Source organism: Pan paniscus, chromosome 21 (assembly GCF_029289425.2).
Source record: "Pan paniscus chromosome 21, NHGRI_mPanPan1-v2.0_pri, whole genome shotgun sequence".
Classification (NCBI taxonomy): Eukaryota; Metazoa; Chordata; class Mammalia; order Primates; family Hominidae; genus Pan; species Pan paniscus.
In genome coordinates this window covers 2,263,110-2,283,691 of record NC_073270.2, presented here as the reverse complement: position 1 = coordinate 2,283,691, position 20,582 = coordinate 2,263,110, and the positions used below count along the sequence as shown (strand labels likewise).

Below are 20,582 nucleotides of genomic sequence, written 5' to 3'. Positions count from 1 at the left end.
AGGATTCCTGCCACCACTGCTGGAGCTGTCACGGGCAAAAGGGAAGAAGAACCTGTCTGTTGGAAGGGGAGTGAAGACATAAAGGAAGAAAGAAAAAGAGACAGAGATTTCCTAGTCCCTATCATCTCCTTCCCTTCTCATTGCTATAGAAGCTGTCAACCTCTTTTCATCTTCAACCTGTCTCCAAGCTTCATTCCCCAGCTGTCCTCTTCAATCTTGATTAAGGGCCTCCTCTAAGATAGTTTACTTGCTTTTTCACTCAGCTTTAAAAAATTTTAGTAAACATAAGGAGTTACATTTTATGCTTTAATATACATATTTGTGAAGCCTTGTTTTTCTCTTTCAATTTCTATGAGTATTCTACATTTTTGATACTCTCAATTTTGCAGGTATGGTATATAAAAATTCTGTTTTATGAAGATTTGAAAATGATTCATCAGAATCAATATTCTCTTGTCCCTTATTGTTCTTGTGCTCCCATGCTTGACTATATTTCACATTTGTTAACCATTTTTGGAAGCAGAATAAGAGGAGTATTGAAGGTTTAAAGCATAAGCATAAGGTAAAGGAGTAAAGGTTCAAAAGAACTGGTACATCGATCTCTCTTCTCTCTACTTCAAGCCCATGGGACAATCTATCTTGTTATATCTGTGATAACTGCAGTTGTATTTTCCTTCCAAAAAATCATAAACTAAACAGGTTTGCCTAATCATAATTTTCGGTAGGTACACTTTAACAAATGCCTGAGCCCAAGTGAGGGAGAGAGTAGTACTAGCAACCCAGTGTCTCAATATCCAGTATATTATCAAATATTTAGTAAAATACATTCTGTTTGAATGCACTGTGAAATTGTCTTTCCTTCCAAGGGCATTCAGTTTCAACATGGGTTGACTTTGAATTCCCTGAGTGGTTATCAAAATACAGTGATAATGGAACAGACCATAAAAACACTGGTTTATTTTTAACCGGTGTGGCTATAATATTTATATTTGTACAACCAATAAAATAACAACTGAGAAAATATTTCAAAGTACATTATTTCCAATTGTGTTTTCAAATAGTAATATTTTTCAAATAAAAAATTATATCTTAAAAAGTTTTTAAAATTTTGTTTTGGTCATAGATCTTTAGATAGTCTTTCAGATTCAAGGCCAAGGAATTGGTGGGTCTAAAATATATTATTCTTAGAGATATGTGGGTGAATTTATGATGAAAAGCAAAACTTAGGCATACTGGCTGCAGTTCTAAAACATTCCATGACACAAAGAATATGAGGCCTAGTAGGATTCTCAGCATATAACTAGGTTTACATAGAGACAATCATTGATTTAACGTATCATGCAAAATACTAGCTTGGTATGAAACCACCTTATCTTGCAATTTACATCCTAAACTCCTAGAAAAATTCTGCAGAAGAAAATCATGTTTTACCCTGCTACTTACTAAACAAATTGCAAAACAATTTAAAATGAAATATGAACTACACAAATGTAAGAAAATATACCAGAGTCCCAACATTCCTTTACTATATCTGTAGAAAATAAAATATTTTTACGATTCTCTCTGGATAACTTACCTCAGAGCTAATATTTTTATTGGTATCCTCAGGAGAGCTATGCTGAGATCCACCAATCACATCCTTCCAAGTTTGGGGTTTACTTAACTCTTGCTGGTAATTTGGCTCTTGCATCATGGATGTCTCTGAATTATCAAGGAAATAAAGACAATTTCACCAAAATATCTTTCAAACTTGAATTGTGATATGGTTGTAACAAAAGAAAACTTCTGACAGACATGTTGGGATCCAAGAATTTAAGCAAAGGATACACAAACTTTCTTATTGCTCCCAAGTCTCACATATGTATCTTCCCTTTCTTGTCTTCTGTCTCTATCACCTCCACTCCCCATTCTCTGCCAACCATCTCCTCTACACACGCTCTCACACATTCACTCACAAGACAACATGGACAGTTCAAGCCCATTGTGGTATATTGTTCAGCAGGTTTTAATGCCTTCAGGAAGGGTGATCAGGAAGTGGAAGCTCACTCATCACATCAATTGGTTTTATTATCACTTTATAATTATCATGATAATAATCAGTGATTATTAATACTCCATGTGCCTTTTGGGTAGACAGAAATATCTGCATCAGGTTAAGTGTATTAAGTGCTGTTCTTATCCTTACATGACTTTTCATGTTATTGTTTTACATTGAAACTTTATCTTGCTAGATATAAAGATTTTCTTTTTTGAGGATTTTTGAGTATGCCTTTGGGAGTGAAGGAGGTAGAAAGAGTGATAATAAGAATGGTTTACATAGTATATATACTTCATCTTTTTAACGAAATCTCTGGGACAAAAATTAATCCAAAATGCAGAAAAATGCAATACCGAAGTAATAATTTCATTTAAGTTCAACTGCTCTTCCAGAGTTAGCATTTATACTTGAGAATATGGAATTGGATCCCATCTTCATTTTGAAATTGAAAACATCAAATTTTTGTTTCCACAGCATTCCCCTAACATCAACAGAATTAAGAAGTCTCACCTACTATATTTTGGTTTCCCACTTCTTCCCTTACTGACTCCTTCTGTATCATTTTTCTTCCAAGTTTAAAGCCAGAGGACAGAAAGCATTTTGTAAACAACTGTAAAAATACACATTTTTGTTTTTTTTGTTTTTGTACCAGCAAAGCAATTCAAGAAAACACAAGCACATATCTAAAAAGGAAAAACTATAATTCATACACACAATACAGAAAATTAATTCAAAATGAGGAAGTACTTCTTCGCAAGTTTAAATTCTGTTATATATGTATGTAAATATGTGTTTATTTATTTATTTATTATTTATTTATAACCAGACATTGCTCACATGTAGAAGGGTAGGAACCGTTACCATTTTCAGTTCAGCATGAATCAAATCCTGGGCAGCAGTTGACAGAAGTGTATGCACTCCTCCCCTCTTCTTCCACATCATCAATCTTTGGGTAGGAGGTGCAAGTTCCAAAACCATGAGTGTGTCCGCAAAGGAAGTAAGCTGTTTATGTATAACTTTGCTACTGAGCTCCTTGACAGGATCTATGAGCAATCTCCTCTTTTTGCCTTTCCTTTTCTCAGCAATGTCTAAATATAAGAAATAGCACAAATGTGATTGGTTATACAGCTTTCTAAAATCATATTGTAGGCACTAAATACTTAAGAAATTTCTAAGCCAGGCACGGTGGCTCATGCCTGTAATCCTAGCACTTCAAGAGGCTGAGGTGGGCGGATTGCTTGGGCCCAGGAGTTCAAGACCAGCCTGGGCAACATGGCTAAACCCCGTCTCTACAAAAAATACAAAAATTAGCCACACATGGTAGCACGCACCTGTAGACCCAGCTACTCAGGAGGCTGAGATGGGTGGATCCCTTGAGCCTGAGTGGCAGAGGTTGAAGTGAGCTGAGACCACATCACTACACTCCAGACTGGGTAACAGAGCAAGACCCTATCTCCAAAAGAGAAAAGAAATTTCTACCACAGTACAACCTACAGTGTTGCATTGGAAAGAAAATCCCTTCTCCCCTCTGAAAATTATGCTGAGCAACCAATAGGTGATACATTTTGTAAGGTGTTGCTTGGAAGTGCTTAGAAAGGGATCTACCTGTTAAGTGAGCAACTGAGGAAAGGTGGGGAAGAGGGAAGTCCACCAATTTGGAGGTTCCTTAAAATGCTTATGTAATAGAATAACTTTCTACAACACTCATTTGTATTTGTCCAGTGTATTTTTCCCTCTCCCACTGAAATTCATAGACATTCCAAGCAGGTAACTAGGTCCATAGGATTTCACTCCACCAGGGAATTTTACCAGGCAGAAAGCAGAAGTCAAGCTTTTCTTTAGTAAAGCTGTAAAAGGGGAGAGAGGGTTAGATTTCTCAGGATTGATAAAGATCCAAGATCAAATGGAGCCAAAATGTACAGGAACCTGCTTGCTGGCTGATGTGCCTCAGTAAAATCCCAGGAACAAGACAAGATACTGGAGAGGTTGGCTATGTGATGATCCCCAAGGCTATGTAAGCTGGAGCCCTGGGAACCACAAATTGGTATAGCTGATAACCAGAGGTTCCCTTCCACCTTCCATACCCCTCCCCCAAACTTTGGAACTACATGGTGGAAATAAGACAGGGAAGCTACACAGATTGAATTTCCTGCCAGCCTAGTGAGATAGAGGCTCAGTGGTGAATTCAGTTAAAAAAAAAATGCTTTACTGTTTGCATGCCTGAGTTTATAAACTGAAATTCATATCAATTATACTACCTACACTAGGATGTTTCTAAATGACCTAGTTATATTAGTTATATTAGACTAGTAGTTACATTAGATATATTAGATTCATACTTACTACTTATCCCTAAAAATATGATGCTTGAAGTTAAATGCTAGAAGGCATTCGCCTCTCTTCTGATCTTTTTATTCTGCCTTATATTATATTCACTTGCATGACTATTTATCTTCCTGACTAGATTGTTTTCTAAGCTTCTTAAAAGTAAAAAGTGTGTGTCTTCTTTATTCCCGTGCCCACCACAGAGTAATGGCTCAATACCTTCCTAAATTGAACTTAGTTTAAAAATTTTCAGTTTCCCAAACTGGATACATGGTTTGAACAGGACTGAATATAATGCAAGTGATACAGAGGTACAGGACAAATGAGCCCCAGAGTGGAGCTTAGCCCATCTGGGTTCTTGGCTTTGTCCAGGAAAAGAATTCAAGGGCAAGTCAGAGGTAGAAGAAAACAGCTTTATTGAATAGGCAGTGTTACACCTCTGGTGGTGTTACAGTTCTAGCACCGTAACTGCTGCTACAGAGCAGGGCTACTCAGCAGGCCCAGACTAGCAGCTCAGGGCAGTTTTGCAGTCATATTTATACCCACTTTTAATTGCATGCAGATTAAGGGGGCTGGTTTATGCAGGGAAGGAGTAGGAATCATTGGGTCATCACCATGGAAAAGGGTGAATTCCCGGTGTTGCCATGGCAGCAGTAAATTGACATGGCACACTGGTGGGTGGGTGTGATTGAAAGCTCCCCCCACCCACCTTGTAACTAGTCCTCATCTGGTCCGGTGTCCAACCCCCAATTCTGGAGTTGAGTCCCGCTTCCTACCTCAAAAGGATCATCTAAAATTTTCTTCACGGTCTTCTCCTCTATTGTGTTACAAGTGCTATTACTAGATTGACTATCTCCAATAATATTTCAGTGATTATTCAAACATCTCAAAGTAAATAAGTTAACAGTGTATTAAAAATTAAAACAAAACCGTAAATGCCTCTGACCTGAAATATCAATTGGATCAAGGGTAAATCCTTCCTCTTCAGTTGATAATAATATTGTTTCATTCATTTTTTCATTTTCAGGTACACATATACACTCTGAGTTATCTGGTTCAACTAATCAACATCCACATAAAAGTAATTGTAAAAAAAACCAGTTAGGATGCAGGCTAGAGGACTGTATGAGAATTAAAGATATAGATAAACTAACTGAAGATTTATATTACTAACGGGAACATCTGAATTCTTAGAACCATTTATTTAATAGAGCTGAAGAGGCTTACAGATTATATGGTGTGGGACCCACAGTATTCGAGTGAGTCAAGTATCATCATCCCCTTTTGCACATGAGACATCTAAGGGTGGGCTAAAGTCACAGCAGATGTGAAAACAGTGGCGGCAACTACAGTAAATGACTGATAAAAATTTGACTATACGTCTGCTAAAAAAAATTCTATTCTGTTAAATCACTTATCAGTTGATCCATAAAAAACCATAAGTAAAATTTTATTACTTAGCTCTTTGTATTTTCAGTTTCTACTATTGTTTTTAGAAAGCAAATATAACATCAAAAATTGTGGCAAATAAAAAATGGGGCTAATCGTACTTTTAATTCTTAAGAAAAATCAGACTAAAATACCTCAAATCATCTGAGGTACTTCCATATGAATTTCAAATAGGGAAAATATCCTCAATTTGTAATTTCTCTCAAATTGTATGTAGATTATCAAACCATACTAGTTAATAAATTTTCTTACCATTTACCATATACTATTTTAATAATTCAAAAAGCACAATATATTGGCAGAGTTCTCTCATGCTAAGCCCAATCCTGGCTAAATACCCTTCAGTGTACCTTTATCAGAATCCAATTTCCTATTTTATATTGTCTACAGTCAGACTAACAGAGTCTGAAAGACATTGTTCTTTATCTTTCACTATACTATATTGCTACTTAAATTCAGAAGTTCTGAGGCTTAAACATTAGTACCCCATTACTCTCTCATAAAGGAAAATTTCAACCTACCTGCTAAACTATTGGGAGGCTCAGAAGGCAGGGAAATTTCTCTGTTCAAATGCATGTCTTCTAACAGGATATTCTGATCATCTTGCAATAGATTGTCTTGAAAAACACAATGAATATTTTTTCATACAGACTGGAATCTGTCATTTGTTCACTAAACATTTATTAATGTTACTTTATGCATTTCATTGTAAAGGAATAACCAGATTTTTAATGTGAACTAGAGAATTTTAAAAAAGATTTGATAGGAACAGCCAATAAATAATCTTTAAAACGTGCATTTTGGCTGGGCGCAGTGGCTCACTCCTGTAATCCCAGCACATTGGGAAGCTGAGGCAGGTGGATCACCTGAGGTCAGGAGTTTGAGATCAGCCTGACCAACATGGTGAAACCCCATCTCTACTAAAACTAGAAAAAAAATTAGCTGGACATTGTGGTGGGCACCTGTAATCCCAGCTATTCAGGAGGCTGAGGCAGGAGAATCACTTGAACCCAGGTGGCAGAGGTTGCAGTGAGCCAAGATGGTGCCATTGCACTCCAGCCTGGGCGACACAGCAAGGCTCCGTCTCAAAAATAATAATAATAATAATAAATAAAACATGTGCATTTGGACTTCTTAGTTTTTCTCTACCCGATTTCTATGACTATTTTATAATGTGAAATAGTCTATGTTAAGAGTAAAACAAATAAAACTGATAAAATAAAGAAGGCAATAAATTGGTAGAAGGCCTTGAGGATAGGTAGAGGTATTTGATACAGTAAGTCATGGGACCCAAGGCACTTAAGCAGGGGAATATAAATATAAAATAATAATATAAAATTCTGGAAAATACCTTAGCTGCCCCACAATGTATGTTAAAGAAAACAATGTTTTCCAGTACATAGCCTAGTATATTTTATAAGGAATATACTAACCTCACTCTCTCCCCTCCAGAAATTAGGAATTTGTAAAAATAAAAACAAGCAGTAGTTCATAACCTCTATAGAAAATATATTTAAACAGACGGCTATTTACTTAGGCCTAGCCTAAATGTTTAAACATGCCACAGACTTTGAAAACTTGTATAAAAAAAGTATTGACCTACATAACACAAAAACATATTTGAAATTTTAGATTGATATAATAAATCTACTAATATATTGTAGTAATTTGATGAAAATAAATATTTTATTTCCACATGACCAGATAGCATACCAATCATTTCTCCTGCAGCTCCTTCGTCTCCAAACCCATCTCCACTGTCATAGAACAGAGATCGTTCTCCAGTGAGGCTTCCAGAACTATGTTCAATTAAAGGACCACTGGAATTCAGTAATATGTTGTCATCAAAGAAGCTATGTCTTCTGAGAATTTCAGATTCCTCCCCTAAATTAATATATATCATTAATACTAATTCATAGAAACACAGAATTGTAGGGTTAGAAGGAAATTCAGATATCATCTAGCATAATCTTGTCATCCAACACCTCATTTTATAGATGAAGAGAATGGCTGAAAGACTGACTTGAATTATTCAACTAAGGTCACTCAATCAGTAGAGACACGATTTTTAGTCTAATGCCCTTTCAAATACAATGGAAAAAATGCCAACATATTACATAGAGTTTATAGTTGTGATATAGTTTAATAACTTCCTAAGGTAAAAGTACTATGGAAAATAATTTATTCTATTTTAGGTAAGTAAGTTCTGCTTGACCAAGTATATTTCATAGTATTTCAAGGACAATTGCTTGTAGTGTTCATGCATAGTGGAGGTTTGGAAAATAAGGAACACGTTAGTCATCTCAGGAAGTGGAAACGTAGGTAAAATATTAAAGAATGGGCTTACAACATTCATTCAATAAATATCGAATATGCTAGGAGGCAGTGATAGAGGTCCGTTAAAAAAAAAAAAGACAAACCCAGTCAGCTAACAGTAACTGAGTGTTTATAGTATGTATTATATTATGTAATAGAAGATACTATTATAATTCTCATTGTACAGATGAGGAAACACATCCACAGAAAGGTTTTGTAACTTGCACACAGTCACACTATAATAAATGACAGAATCAGGATCTGAACCCAGCTCTCTCTGACTCCAGAGCCTGCATCCTGACAATCACAACACTACACTGATAGTTCCAGGGGACCAGAAGTCAGCTCTTGACCAGAAATCAGTTATTTCCCTCTCTTGGGTTTGAATCTCTAGGTCCAGGAGTCTGAAACCCCAGAGGTCCAAGGTTAGTCTTCTCCTCCCTCTAACAACCCATGTTAGTGTTAGACAGTAAAGAAAATCATGAAGTATTACCCATATTGAAAATTCTTCTATAGACCTAAATCTTCTAGAATGGAAGAGTGGAAAAAAACAACTATCATGACAATGGATTAAAGAATTGCTCAGAAGAAAAGACTAAATTACTTTTTCAAAAACTAAGAATGTATTCATATCATCTAGGTACAGCTTGATAGCTCCCAAAGGAAAAGCCAGCGTTGGTCAATCAGAGAATAAGACTTATGAAGACACTATATTCTCAGCATTGAACATCACAAGAATATCAGATTATACAAAATACATAAAAGAAATAATCATTGCCTTTGATCTTATATTACAATCCAGAATAAGATGGATTAATTTTAAATATTTCTTAGAGGACATTAGGTTTGAAGCAGTTTTTATAGAAGAGAAAAATCACATATTGGTGAAGAAGATTAAAGGAAGGAATAAGGGGAATAACCCTATGATGTTGTTAGTTATATCCCAACTTTACAAATAGGGACAGTAAGGCTCAAAGAGGTTAGGCAATCTGCCCAGTGTCACACAGGAAATCAATAGAGAAAGTTCAGATTCAAACCCAAATCTGCCCATTTACTAAGAACATGTTCTTCCCACCTTTTAAAATTGCAAAGGAAGATACAGAAATGTGAACAACTAAATTGTATTTGTTGGGTGGTAAGACATTTGCTTGACTAGAGCAAAAAGTCCACATTAAGAGTAAAACAAAGCTGATAAAATAAAGAAGGTGATAAATTGGCAGAGGGCCTTGAGTATAGGTAGAAGTATGTGATACAGTAAGTCATAGGGACCCAAGGCACTTAAGCAGAGGAATGTGATATATCAAAAATGGAATTTAAAGACAATTGCTCTTACAAAGATGTATAAAATGTGGGAAGAGACTGGAGGAAGATTTGTAGGAGGGTATTGCAGTACTCCAGGTCTTTGGTACTGGTGAACTATATCACTGGCTAAGGAAATAGAAAAAAGATCTAAGAGAAATTTCAGAATTAAAAAACAAACAAACAAACAAACAAACAACCCAGCACTAGTATGAAGCTGACACAAAGTATAGTTAAAAGTGATCCTGGCTGGGCACGGTAGGTCATGCCTGCAATCCCAGCACTTTGGGAGGCTGAGGTGGGTGGATCACCTGAGGTCAGGAGTTCAAAACCAGCCTGGCCAACATGGTGAAACTCCATCTCTACTAAAAATACAAAAATTAGCCGAGTGCGGAGGTGCATGCCTGTAGTCCCAGCTACTCCAGAGGCGGAGGCAGGAGAATCGCTTGAGCCTGAGAGGCAGAGGTTGCAGTGAGCCAAGATCGTGCCACTGCACTCCAGCCTGGGTGACAGAACAAGACCCCATTTAAAAAAAAAAAAAGTGATCCTAAAGTTTCAAGCCCAAATAAGAATAGTAGGGGAATTTGTAAAGAGTGTCTTGGGAGTAGGGAATATGATTACCTCTTTGCCAATGTGTTGCAATTCTGGGTCTGGGGTTATAGCCAGTAAGAGATCAGTGCTACTTAAAGTATAATCTGTGGACTGGTACTGGTCCACAAGAAAGAAAATACAGAAATAAAAGTACATTTTCAGAAAGTTTTACAGAAATTTGACAGAGCGATTTTATATACGTTGACTCTAATAACAAAACTTAAGACTTGTATTTTGATTTTTAAATTTTTAATTTTTCTAATAATTCATTTTATTGTATTTTACAAAGTAAAATACAATACAGATTGAAAATGGACAAATATTAGAAAACTGGTCCTTCACCACAGGCTGAGAAACACAGCTACAGATACAGCAAGAGTTACGGAAGCAAAGTAAGGATGAGAAGCTGAGGTTAGAGATGTCGCTCAAGCATTACTTTCTTGACTCCCCTCCCCGACCAAGATAGACATAGGCCATCTTTCTCCTATACTCATTGTTTTGGGCACTATAGGAAACTCAAATATGAACATTACACAGATTCTATCCTCATGGAGTTTGTAGACCAAGACAAGAGGTGTATAAATATCATGATATAAGACAGGGAGTAGGAGATGCCAGAAAAAAAGATCAAATACTCTATAGTTAAATTACACCATATTGCTTCCATTTTAAAGTACACTAGCCAGGCACAGTGGCTCATGCCTGTAAACCCAACAATTTGGGAGGCTGAGGCAGGAGGATTGCTTGAGCCTAGAGGTTCAAGACCAGCCTGGGCAACATAGCAAGACACTGTCTTTACAAAAAAGTTTTAAAAAATTAGCTGAGTGTGGTGGCATGCACTTGCAGTCCCAGCTACTCAGGAGGCTGAGGCGGGAAGATTGTGAGCCCAGGTCAAGGCTTCAGTAAGCCATGATCATGCATTCCAACCTGGGTGACAAGAACAAAACCCTGTGTCAAAAAAAAAATTTAAAAATAAAGTACAATCGCCTTGCCCAAACAAGAGTTTAACATTTTAAAAATCAGTTTCTGTTTCACAATCAATATATACATTTAGTGTGGTAGCGTTTCCTCTTCCTCACCCCCAGGCTGATTTAAAAGGCATTATTTTACAATTGATATTATCATATACCAGAATAAATATATTTTGAAGGCATTTCATGCAGCATACATATAAAATCTTGTATGTATGTTGACCATCTTAACTGTTTATTTATGTGTCTCTCTCACACCCAGAATCTCCTTGAGGGCAGGAACTGCTTCTTTAAATTTTGGTACTGCCCTGTCTATTGATAGCACCTGATACAGAGTAGGTATTCAGTAAATGGTTATACACTGAGAATAGAAGTATATCCTAAGACTGAGTCTTGGCATTGACATCTATACTAGAAAAAGGCAAGGAAAAATGTATTGGGAATTACATTTACACATCAAAAGATTCATTCTATAGCTACGTCTACTGGCATTATTTCAATACACAAATACAAATATAATTGATTATAATTTGTAATTTTGAGTTCTCAAATATTCTCACCAAAGCTCTCAGCTTGGAAAAGTAGATCATTGTCAAAATTTTCTCTAAGAGTGATTTCTTCTGGTCTGCTTTGGTTCTGAGTAAAGTGTTGTGAAACATCAATAGCACTATGGAGAAATATAAGGTTGAGAAAAACATGAGAACAGAAAACAATGATACTGTAAAAATATCATTGATATAGTGAAGAAACTAAAACAACTTTCATTTTCTCAATAGTATTATTTATAAACACTAGTTTATTATATATACATGTATATAAATAATCTCTAGGCTTCCAAATCCAGTGGTCAATTTTCAGTCCCTTATCTTATTTGCACAAACAAACAGCACTTGACTTAGATGTTGACTTTTGCTATGGCCTAAATGTTTGTGTCTTCTTCACCTCAAATGCATATTTTGAAATCTAATCTCCAACGTGATGGTATTAGGAGGTGGGAGCTTTGGGAGATAATTAGGTCATGAGGGCAGATTCCCATGAATGAGATTAGTGCCTTTATAAACGAGGCCCCAGGAAGCTGCCTCAATCTACCATGTGAGAATACGGTGAGAAGGTTGCCATCTATGAATCAGGAAGCAGGCCATCACCAGACAATGAATCTGCTGGCAAGTTTATCTGGAATTTCTCAGCCTCCAGAATGATGATAACTAAATTTCTATTGTTAATAAGCCACCCAGTTTATGGTATTTTGTTACAGCAGCCCAAACAGACTAAACAACTCCCTTCCTCATGGAATACATTCTTCTCTTGGCCTCTGAGGTATCACTATTTCTCGATTTTCTTCCTACCTGCTCCTTTTCTGTTCCTAATATCCCAGACTAACTACTGGGAATGACCAAACCCTCAGTCCTCAGATCCCTCTCTCTCTTTACTTTTTTTAAATGTATACTCACTACCTTGGGGATCTCCTAGAGTCCGTGGTTGAAGTTCCATGTATACACTCACAACTTGCAAATTTATACATCCACTTCAGACCTCTCTCCTGAATTTCAGACCCAGAGAGTCAACTACTTACCTACTCCCTTCGATATTGTGTTAGTCCATTCGGGCCACTAGAATAAAATAACTTAGATTGGGTAACTGATAAACAACAGAAATTTATTGCTCCCAGTCCTGGAGGATGTGAAGTACAAGATCAAGGTGCCAGCAGATTTGGTGTCTGGTGAGGGCCTATTCCTCATAGACGGTGTCTTTTTGCTGTGACCTCACACAGTGGAAGGGACAAGAAAACTCCTACAAGTCTCTTTTATAAGGGAACTAATCTCACTTATGATGGTGGAGCCCTTATGACCTAATCACTTCTCTCATGACTTAATCACCTCTCTTATGACCTAATCACTTCCAACTCTTTTGTTGTTGTTGTTCCTCAAAGGTCATTCTGGCTTCAGAGCCCCACCTCTTAATACCATCACCTTGAAGGTTAGGTTTCAACATATGAATTTTAGGGGAACACATGCATTTAGACCATAACAGATGTGTAACAGTCATCCCAAAACTTACATGCAAAACCTAGTTTACTTCCTTCTCTCTGCCCCCTTTAAATCTGATTATACTAATCTTAGGAAGTGTTAAGTCTGTTCTCATGCCAAAAATCATAGAGTATCCTTCATTTTCTCTTAAAGCTATATGCAATTCATCAGCAAATTCTCCTGGCTTCGCTTTCCAGATATATCTGTAACTTGACTGCTACCACCTGGGTGAGATGATGACTGAGAACTGATCATAGATACTGCATTCTCTTATGTGGACTTCTTACTACAATAACTTTCTCATGTGCTTTCTGATTCCTCCCTTTCCCCTTAGAGTAAGTAGCCAGAGGGATGATGTTGAAATCAAGTCAGATCCCGTCACTCCTCTATTCAAAACCTTCCTGTGTTCCCTGAGTAAAATAAAAGTCCCACTGTAGTATACCACACCCTACATCATCTGTGTCTCCTGCTACCTCTCTGACCTCATCTCCTACCACTCAGCCTCTCATTTACTCCACTAGAGTCTCACTTGCCTCCTTGCTGGTCCTTGAAAATGTCCAGTGTGTCCTGCTTTAGGGCCTTTCTACTTGCTCTTCCTAGAATATTCTTCCCCCACATTACTGATTTGTTCCTTTACCTCCTTCAGATTTGTTCTTACCTTTTCAGAAAAGCCTTTCCTGTCTTACTGTTTATTTATTTCATTTTCTGTTTCTCTTCACAATGGTGATCATTTCCTGACATATATTTATTTGTTTATTTATTAGCTACCCCAAATAAAATTTAAGATCCATGAGGCCAGCAGCTATGTTTAATTCACTGCTATCTCCTCAGTGCCTAGAACAGTTTCCGGCATATGGAAGGCACCCAGTGAATATTTACTGAATGAATAGATGAATAGACTGTCAATATTGCAAACTATATTCAATAAATAAAATGACACACTTTTGTTGTTGTACTTTGGGATTTTATACCAAATATAAGTCTTTATCAATTACATCTGTACTTGTGCAGTTGTTAACTACATTCCATTTGCCTCAATTAAATTTGAATATAAAAACAAATATCAAGAAAATTAAATCGAAGGAAAATAAATAAAATATTTTACTTCATATTTTGGGTGTCAAAATCATGAAATTCTTCTGGCAATGTGATAGCATTGTAAGATGCTTCAAAATTCTCTTTTGGAAGGTCAACCAGTCCTGAAAAGAATCAAAAACCATACTCAATAAGCAACAATGCTATATAAAACAAAGAACTCCCAACTAACTCTATATTCTTTTACTGGACTACTGCTTATTCTAACTAGTTTTCCTCTATCTACTCCTACCCTTGTGTAGTCCATTCTCTATAAAGCAGACAGAGTAATATTTTAAAAAACTAATCAGATTAGATGCCTTAAAATGATTTAGTGACTTCTCCAGTGCATTTAATAAAATCAAAATTTCTAATTGGAGCCTCTGTAACCCCAAAAACCTAAGAGGCATCATCTAGTGACATTCACCATACTGACCATACTAGCCTTTTTGTTCCCCGAAAAAGTCAAGCATTTTTCCACCTCAAGACCTTTGCTCTTGCAGTTTCCTCCGCCTAGAATGCTATTCCCTCAGGGACTTTTTACATGGCCGGGTAGTTCTCATTTTTCAAGTCTGAGCTTAAATTCTACCTTCTCCGAAAGGCTTTTCCCAATTATTTTAATTAAAGTGAACTTCTCTGTTATTTTATGTTGTAGCACTCTGTTTATTTTCCTTTATAGCACAATTACAATTTACAATTACTGTAATGTTTTAAAAATACTTTAATTATCTGATTTCCTCACCTGACTGAAAAGGATCTTATTTATCTTGTTTGTCTTTATATCCCAGAGCCTAACACAGTGTTTGGTACAAAGTATGAAATCAATAAATATTTGTGGAATATGTAAAAAAATAATAAATGAACAAATGAACCATACTTGATATGAATATAAATCCACCTAGAGATTATATGAATATTTTAAATGAAGAAGATTAAAAAAAATCTGTCAATCCTGATTCAACAAATGTTGATTGAGGAAATGGTATGTGCAAGGCACTGAGACAGATATTATAAGAGATTCAGAAAATAATTATGACAAAGACCTTGCCTTCAAGAAGCTTGAAGACTAGTGACAGAGGCAAGATCCGTACCTAAGTAGCCATAATACAAGGTAGAAAATAAAAAATGTCTTCAAAGTGAAACAGATGGTATATAAATTTTGAAGGTATTATATTTATGACATATGTAAATCTCTGGTACTTTGGAATGCTTAGGAATTTTTGATATGTCATAAATAGCAAGCTGCTTGGAATCTTGAGAATTCTGAAAACAATTACTGATATCTCTGTTTTGTCAATCATACTATTTCTAATTTCTCTTATAAAGGCAAAAACAGGCACGACAAACTAAATGACCCATTAAAAACAGAATATCAGAGTTTCTTATGCAAGTGTAGTGGCTTTAAGTATATGTCTTCCATAAATATGCAGGAACGTTACAAGTTTTGGAAAGCATAACCTTTTCCTGCAGGCATAGAAAAAGAGCAAGGAAATGAATACAATTTATCCTCAACCATGGAAACTTAGATTCATTCAAAACTAAGTTTACATTCACCACACTAGCCTGAAGTATATTAAAAGATCCCACCCCCAACTAAAATGCAAAAGGGAACCAAGAAGGAGACAAATCAATATTACGTGTATACCTGGGCGAAATGTCATCTTCATTTTAAGAAATGCTTCACTGCAATCTGCCAAAAGATATTTTGCCTTCCTGTTATAGATTCGAACAACTCCCAAAAGAAGGTGTCCTGAAGTTCGAAGTGCTATTTTCACCTTTCAATAATTTTTGAAGTATTAGAAGAGTAAAGATTAGGTTCATAAATCCTATTCTTTGAAAGTTACTGACATCGTAAGAATTGGTTCTCTTAAAAAAGCAGATATTTTGTATTCTTAGTTAAAGTATATCACTTTTTACCTCACCTTGCAAAATGATTTTTTTATTCTTATTCAAGGAAGTTAATCTAATATGGCATTTAAGTGAAGTATACTATTATTGGTATTATGAGAGGAATATAAACTCTGTAGTCAGAATTGGGTTCAGGTCTTGGTTCAGTTGCTAAGGCTGTCACTTAACCTTCCTGAACTTCAGTTTAATAAAAATGGCTACAGCTTGTTTTTTTATTATTATTGTTTTTTTGGAGACAGAGTCTCGCTCTGTCACCCAGGCTGGAGTGCAGTGGCGCGATCTTGGCTCACTGCAACCTCCGCCTCCCGGGTTCAAGCAATTCTCCTGCCTCAGCCTCCCTACAATTTATTATATACTTATTTTATGCCAGGCATTGTCCTAAGAGCTTTTGATACACTAATTTATTTAATTTTGACAACAACCTCTATTTACAGAAGAAAAAACTGAGACTCAGATATTTTAAGTAGGATGCCCAAAGTAATATAATTATTAAGTGATAAAGCAATAATTAAACATAAATTTGACCAACTCAAAACATGCTAACTACAGTTCACAGAAGCTAAAAAAGCCAACTTCATAGGGTTGTTGTAAAGATTAAATAGACTTATAGGCATAAAGTCCAGCCCAGTGCCTAACACACCATAGGCTTTCAATTTGTCCTTCTCTAAAGTTGAAAAATACTTAACTTACAACAATATTAAATGCTGTAATGCAAATTCTAATCACTGTTTTAGTGTTTTATAATGAACATAGTACTTTACTGTTTATGACATATTTTCACATATTTTTGGATTTATAACCAGTCCTCTTTCTATCCTCCCCATTTGTTCATTATTTTCTAAGAGATGCTTATTAAGTACCTACTATGTCTACTGTATTTTGTTAGTGAATAAGAAAGGAATATGAATACGCATAAAATATGGCCTTTATCCCTTAGGGTCCAATCTATCTATGATAGATATATGAAAAAGTTAATTACCAACAGAAACCAATAGGTTTGTTATAACACTAAATGCTATAGGAATTAAAGGAAAGACCATTTGACAAGTAAAACTTCCTTGAAAATGTATTTCATGATATAAGTGTATCTTAATGTCTTTCCTCCTCCAAAGTCATGATAAATACAAGCTATCATTTTAATCAGTAACATACCTTGGGTGAAAGAATTTTTTCAATGGTTATCTCTAGATTACATTCAAATACATGGGCCTTTGTGAGTTTCTTCTCCCAGTGAGCTGCAAGCCATATTTTGGCCAATGGCCCTCGTTTACTCATAAGCACATGTGTGTAGAACATGTTGCCTGTGTTCCTTACTTGTGTTTAACAAACTAGAGAGAACACGAAAAGATATTTAAAATTTTATTACAAAAACTTTTTATTGCTATTTTATAAGAAAAATATGTATTAATTCTGCAAAATAACATTCAGATTATGTTCTAATTCAATTATTCAATACCAGTTATTCTCTTGTAAATAAGAGAAACTTATTTAGAATATAAAATTATAACCTAATTACAAAGCTCTAGTAAATTGTGAACTACACCTCTACACCTGGCTTAAATGCATCCTGATTAATGACTTCTTCTTACATGTCACTTATTTTATCCAAAAAAGGATTTGAGTTCTCTTCTTACTAACATGGTCAAATAAATAAAGGAGGAAGGCTGAAAATATAAGATATGGAAATAAGAAACAAGAATAGGAAAATGTAGACAAAACCAAGAAAAGCTAATACAGGGCACCTCTTTTCTAAAACTTAATAATTTAAGAAGGATTGGATTATTGATTTATACGCAGGTGTTGAATTTCATTGCCCTCTTCAAGATACTCTGGTTTATTCAACAATATTTTAATTTTTGAAGTTAAAATCATGGGATTCCAAAAAGTGGAGTGGAGTTTCCATTCCATAAAGTGGAAAAATGAAGAAAACAAGAAACTATAAGAAAATAATTAGAAGGCAAGGGAAGAAACACGAATCAAATTTAAATGTTTTGAAATAAGAACGATAAAAGAAAACCTTCACTTAAAGAGAAGGAATTAATGCACATTTTTACAAACTGTACTATTCTTGGAAACACCATAGGGCTCTATTACTAAGCTAAAGATGAGAAGGGATGTTATAGCACTTTGGTTGACTTCTAGGGAAGAATCAAATTATTGCTTACATATAAGTAATCTTACACTGCCACTATGGAAGCTTCTTTTTGCTTCTTTTCTACTTAAGATACTGATAAAAGAGAAAACTGAGCCAAGACGAAGACAAAGTCGGCGAAAGAATTAAAAACTTGGGTAAACTTCGATCAGTGTCTATTTGTACCGCAAGAATTCAATCATTATGCCCCAACTAAAGGTGATGCAATCCGCCAAACCATGTTCCCCTACGGGGCAGCTGGAGATTTTAATGCATATGGCTTGTACCTTGCGTTGGTTCCACTACTTTCCTTTTTAGTCTGTGTGTTTCGCTCTCTCTGAATAAATTCCTATTTATCTTTTTAAATGGCTCCCAGTGGTGTGAGGTACTTTTAAAATGTACTTTTTGGCCTGGCGCAGTGGCTCACGCCTGTAATCCCAGCACTTTGGGAGGCTGAGGTGGGCGGATCGCTTTGATGCCAGGAATTGGAGACCAGCCTGGCCAACATGGTGAAACCCCGTCTCTACTAAAAGTACAAAAAGTAGCCAGTCACGGTGGCGGGCGTCTGTAATCCCAGCTACTTGGGAGGCTGAGGCAGGAGAATCGCTCGAACCCGGGAGACGGAGGCTGCAGTGAGCCGGGATCGCACTACTGCACTCCAGCCTGGGCGACAGAGGGAGACTCCGCCTCAAAAAAATCAAATGTACTTTTTAAGTGATGGACTTCTTAAAAAAGAAAACAAACAAAGAAAAAACCCAAACCCTGAGATTTACTATTCCTGAGACATTGATTTTCCCGAGCACATATTACCTAACGTTTTCCCCTCCCCACAAAATATGCACACAGACTCCCCCCCCCCACCCTCCCGCCCCACGTCCTGGAGGCTTTTTCAATCTCCAGATTGAACTGACTTCGTGCAAAGTGAAGCTACCGGGATGGGGCCACTCCGTGGAAACCGGCCCGGAAAGGGCAGGGTGGCGGCGGTGGCGGGGAGGGAGCGAAGGGAGGGAGGAAGGGGTCGGAAGGAGACCGGGCGGGGACCCTGGGAGAGGGGAGTGGGGAGAGACGGCTGAGCCTGACAGGGCGAGACCCTTCCGGGGGTGAGGGAGGGGAAAGCAAGGTGCCGGGGCTGGGAAGAGCTGACGGCCACGCTCAGGGGCAGGGGGACGCCAAAGGCTCCTCCACAGACGACTCCTCAGAGTTCTGGGCCGGGTGCTCACAGAGGGAAACTGAGGCCACAGCGCCCATTTTCTTCCGCGTGCGGGCGAGGAGACCCCGGGTCGCGCCTCCAGCCCCAGCTGGGCTGCGGGCGACGACCTTTCTTCCTCAGGCGGGACCCTCCGCGCTTGGCGCCGCGAGCTAACACGGCGTGAGGCGCCGGGGCCGGGTGCGTGTGGGAATGTGGGTGGCGGCGGCCCCCATCTCCCAGCCCGCCTACAGCACTCGGGGTCCGGCCGGCCTCTCAGGCTGCGCCCTACTTTCAAAGCCTCGTCTGAGGTGTGGCGTGCCAGAGCAGGGGCTGCGAGGAGTCGCCAAGTCAGCTCGTCGGGTCCGGGTCGCCGGGTTCTTGGCGCCGCTGGGCGTCTGCAATGCGCGGCAGGCGCGGGGCGGGGAGGGGCGGGGCGTGGAGAAGGCGGGGCAGTGGGCGGGGGCGGGGCGTGCAGGGGATGGGGCGGAGCAGTCGGCGAGGGGCGGGACTGACAGGGGATGGGGCGGGGCAGTGGGCGAGGGCGGGGCGTGCAGGGGATGGGGCGGAGCAGTGGGCGAGGGGCGGGACTGACAGGGGATGGGGTGGGGCAGCGGGCGAGGGCGGGGCGTGCAGGGGATGGGGCGGAGCAGTCGGCGAGGGGCGGGACTGACAGGGGATGGGGCGGGGCAGTGGGCGAGGGGCGGGACTGACAGGGGATGGGGTGGGGCAGCGGGCGAGGGCGGGGCGTGCAGGGGATGGGGCGGAGCAGTGGGCGAGGGGCGGGACTGACGGGATGGGGCGGAGCAGTGGGCGAGGGGCGGGACTGACAGGGGATGGGGCGGGGCAGTGGGCGAGGGGCGGGGCGTGCAGGGGATGGAGAGGGACGTACAGGACATGGGGAGGGGCGTGGAGGGGTATGGAGAGGCGGGGCGGGGCAGTGGCTGAGGGACCGGGGGCAGGGGGCGGGGAAGGGCGGGGCAGCGACCGAGGGACTGGGCGGGGCTGAGGGACTGGGCGCGGCGGCGGCGGCGGCTGGGGGTACGGACAGAGTAGGGCAGTGCGCTAGAGTGGAGAGGACCGGGACTGAGAGGGACGAGGGCGCAGGGCGTTGGTGGGGACAGTGGACGGGGCAGGAGGGATAGAGTCAGACAGTGAGCAAGGCGCACCGGTCCTAGTGCGCAGTCTCCGGCTTTGTCCTGGCGCTCGGACCTGAGATACCTGAGCAGGGGCATGACAGGGATGGGGCCTGGGCCCCATAGTCCTG

General features: G+C 38.9%; 1 protein-coding gene across 9 annotated transcripts in view; it reads right to left on the bottom strand.

Moving 5' to 3' along the window:
• Positions 1-19,772, bottom strand: part of RAD21L1 (RAD21 cohesin complex component like 1) — a 32,204-nt gene extending 12,432 nt beyond the window's left edge. For 2 of the 9 annotated variants that reach the window (XM_055104716.3, XM_008974724.5), the window contains exons 1-11: positions 19,350-19,728; positions 17,151-17,326; positions 15,736-15,865; positions 14,122-14,215; positions 11,550-11,656; positions 7,526-7,696; positions 6,334-6,429; positions 5,310-5,423; positions 2,900-3,126; positions 2,549-2,648; positions 1,577-1,701 (exon numbers count right to left, since the gene is read on the bottom strand). In XM_055104716.3, coding sequence (XP_054960691.1) covers positions 1,577-1,701; positions 2,549-2,648; positions 2,900-3,126; positions 5,310-5,423; positions 6,334-6,429; positions 7,526-7,696; positions 11,550-11,656; positions 14,122-14,215; positions 15,736-15,865; positions 17,151-17,294 — 1,308 coding nt within the window. In that variant the 5' untranslated portion in view covers positions 17,295-17,326; positions 19,350-19,728. Of the gene's footprint in view, positions 1-1,576; positions 1,702-2,548; positions 2,649-2,899; positions 3,127-5,309; positions 5,424-6,333; positions 6,430-7,525; positions 7,697-11,549; positions 11,657-14,121; positions 14,216-15,735; positions 15,866-17,150; positions 17,327-19,349 lie in introns of all 9 variants that reach the window. The other 7 variants (XM_055104717.1, XM_055104718.2, XM_055104714.2 and 4 more) reach the window with 6 other exon arrangements.
• Between the last annotated feature and the right edge of the window lie 810 nt (positions 19,773-20,582).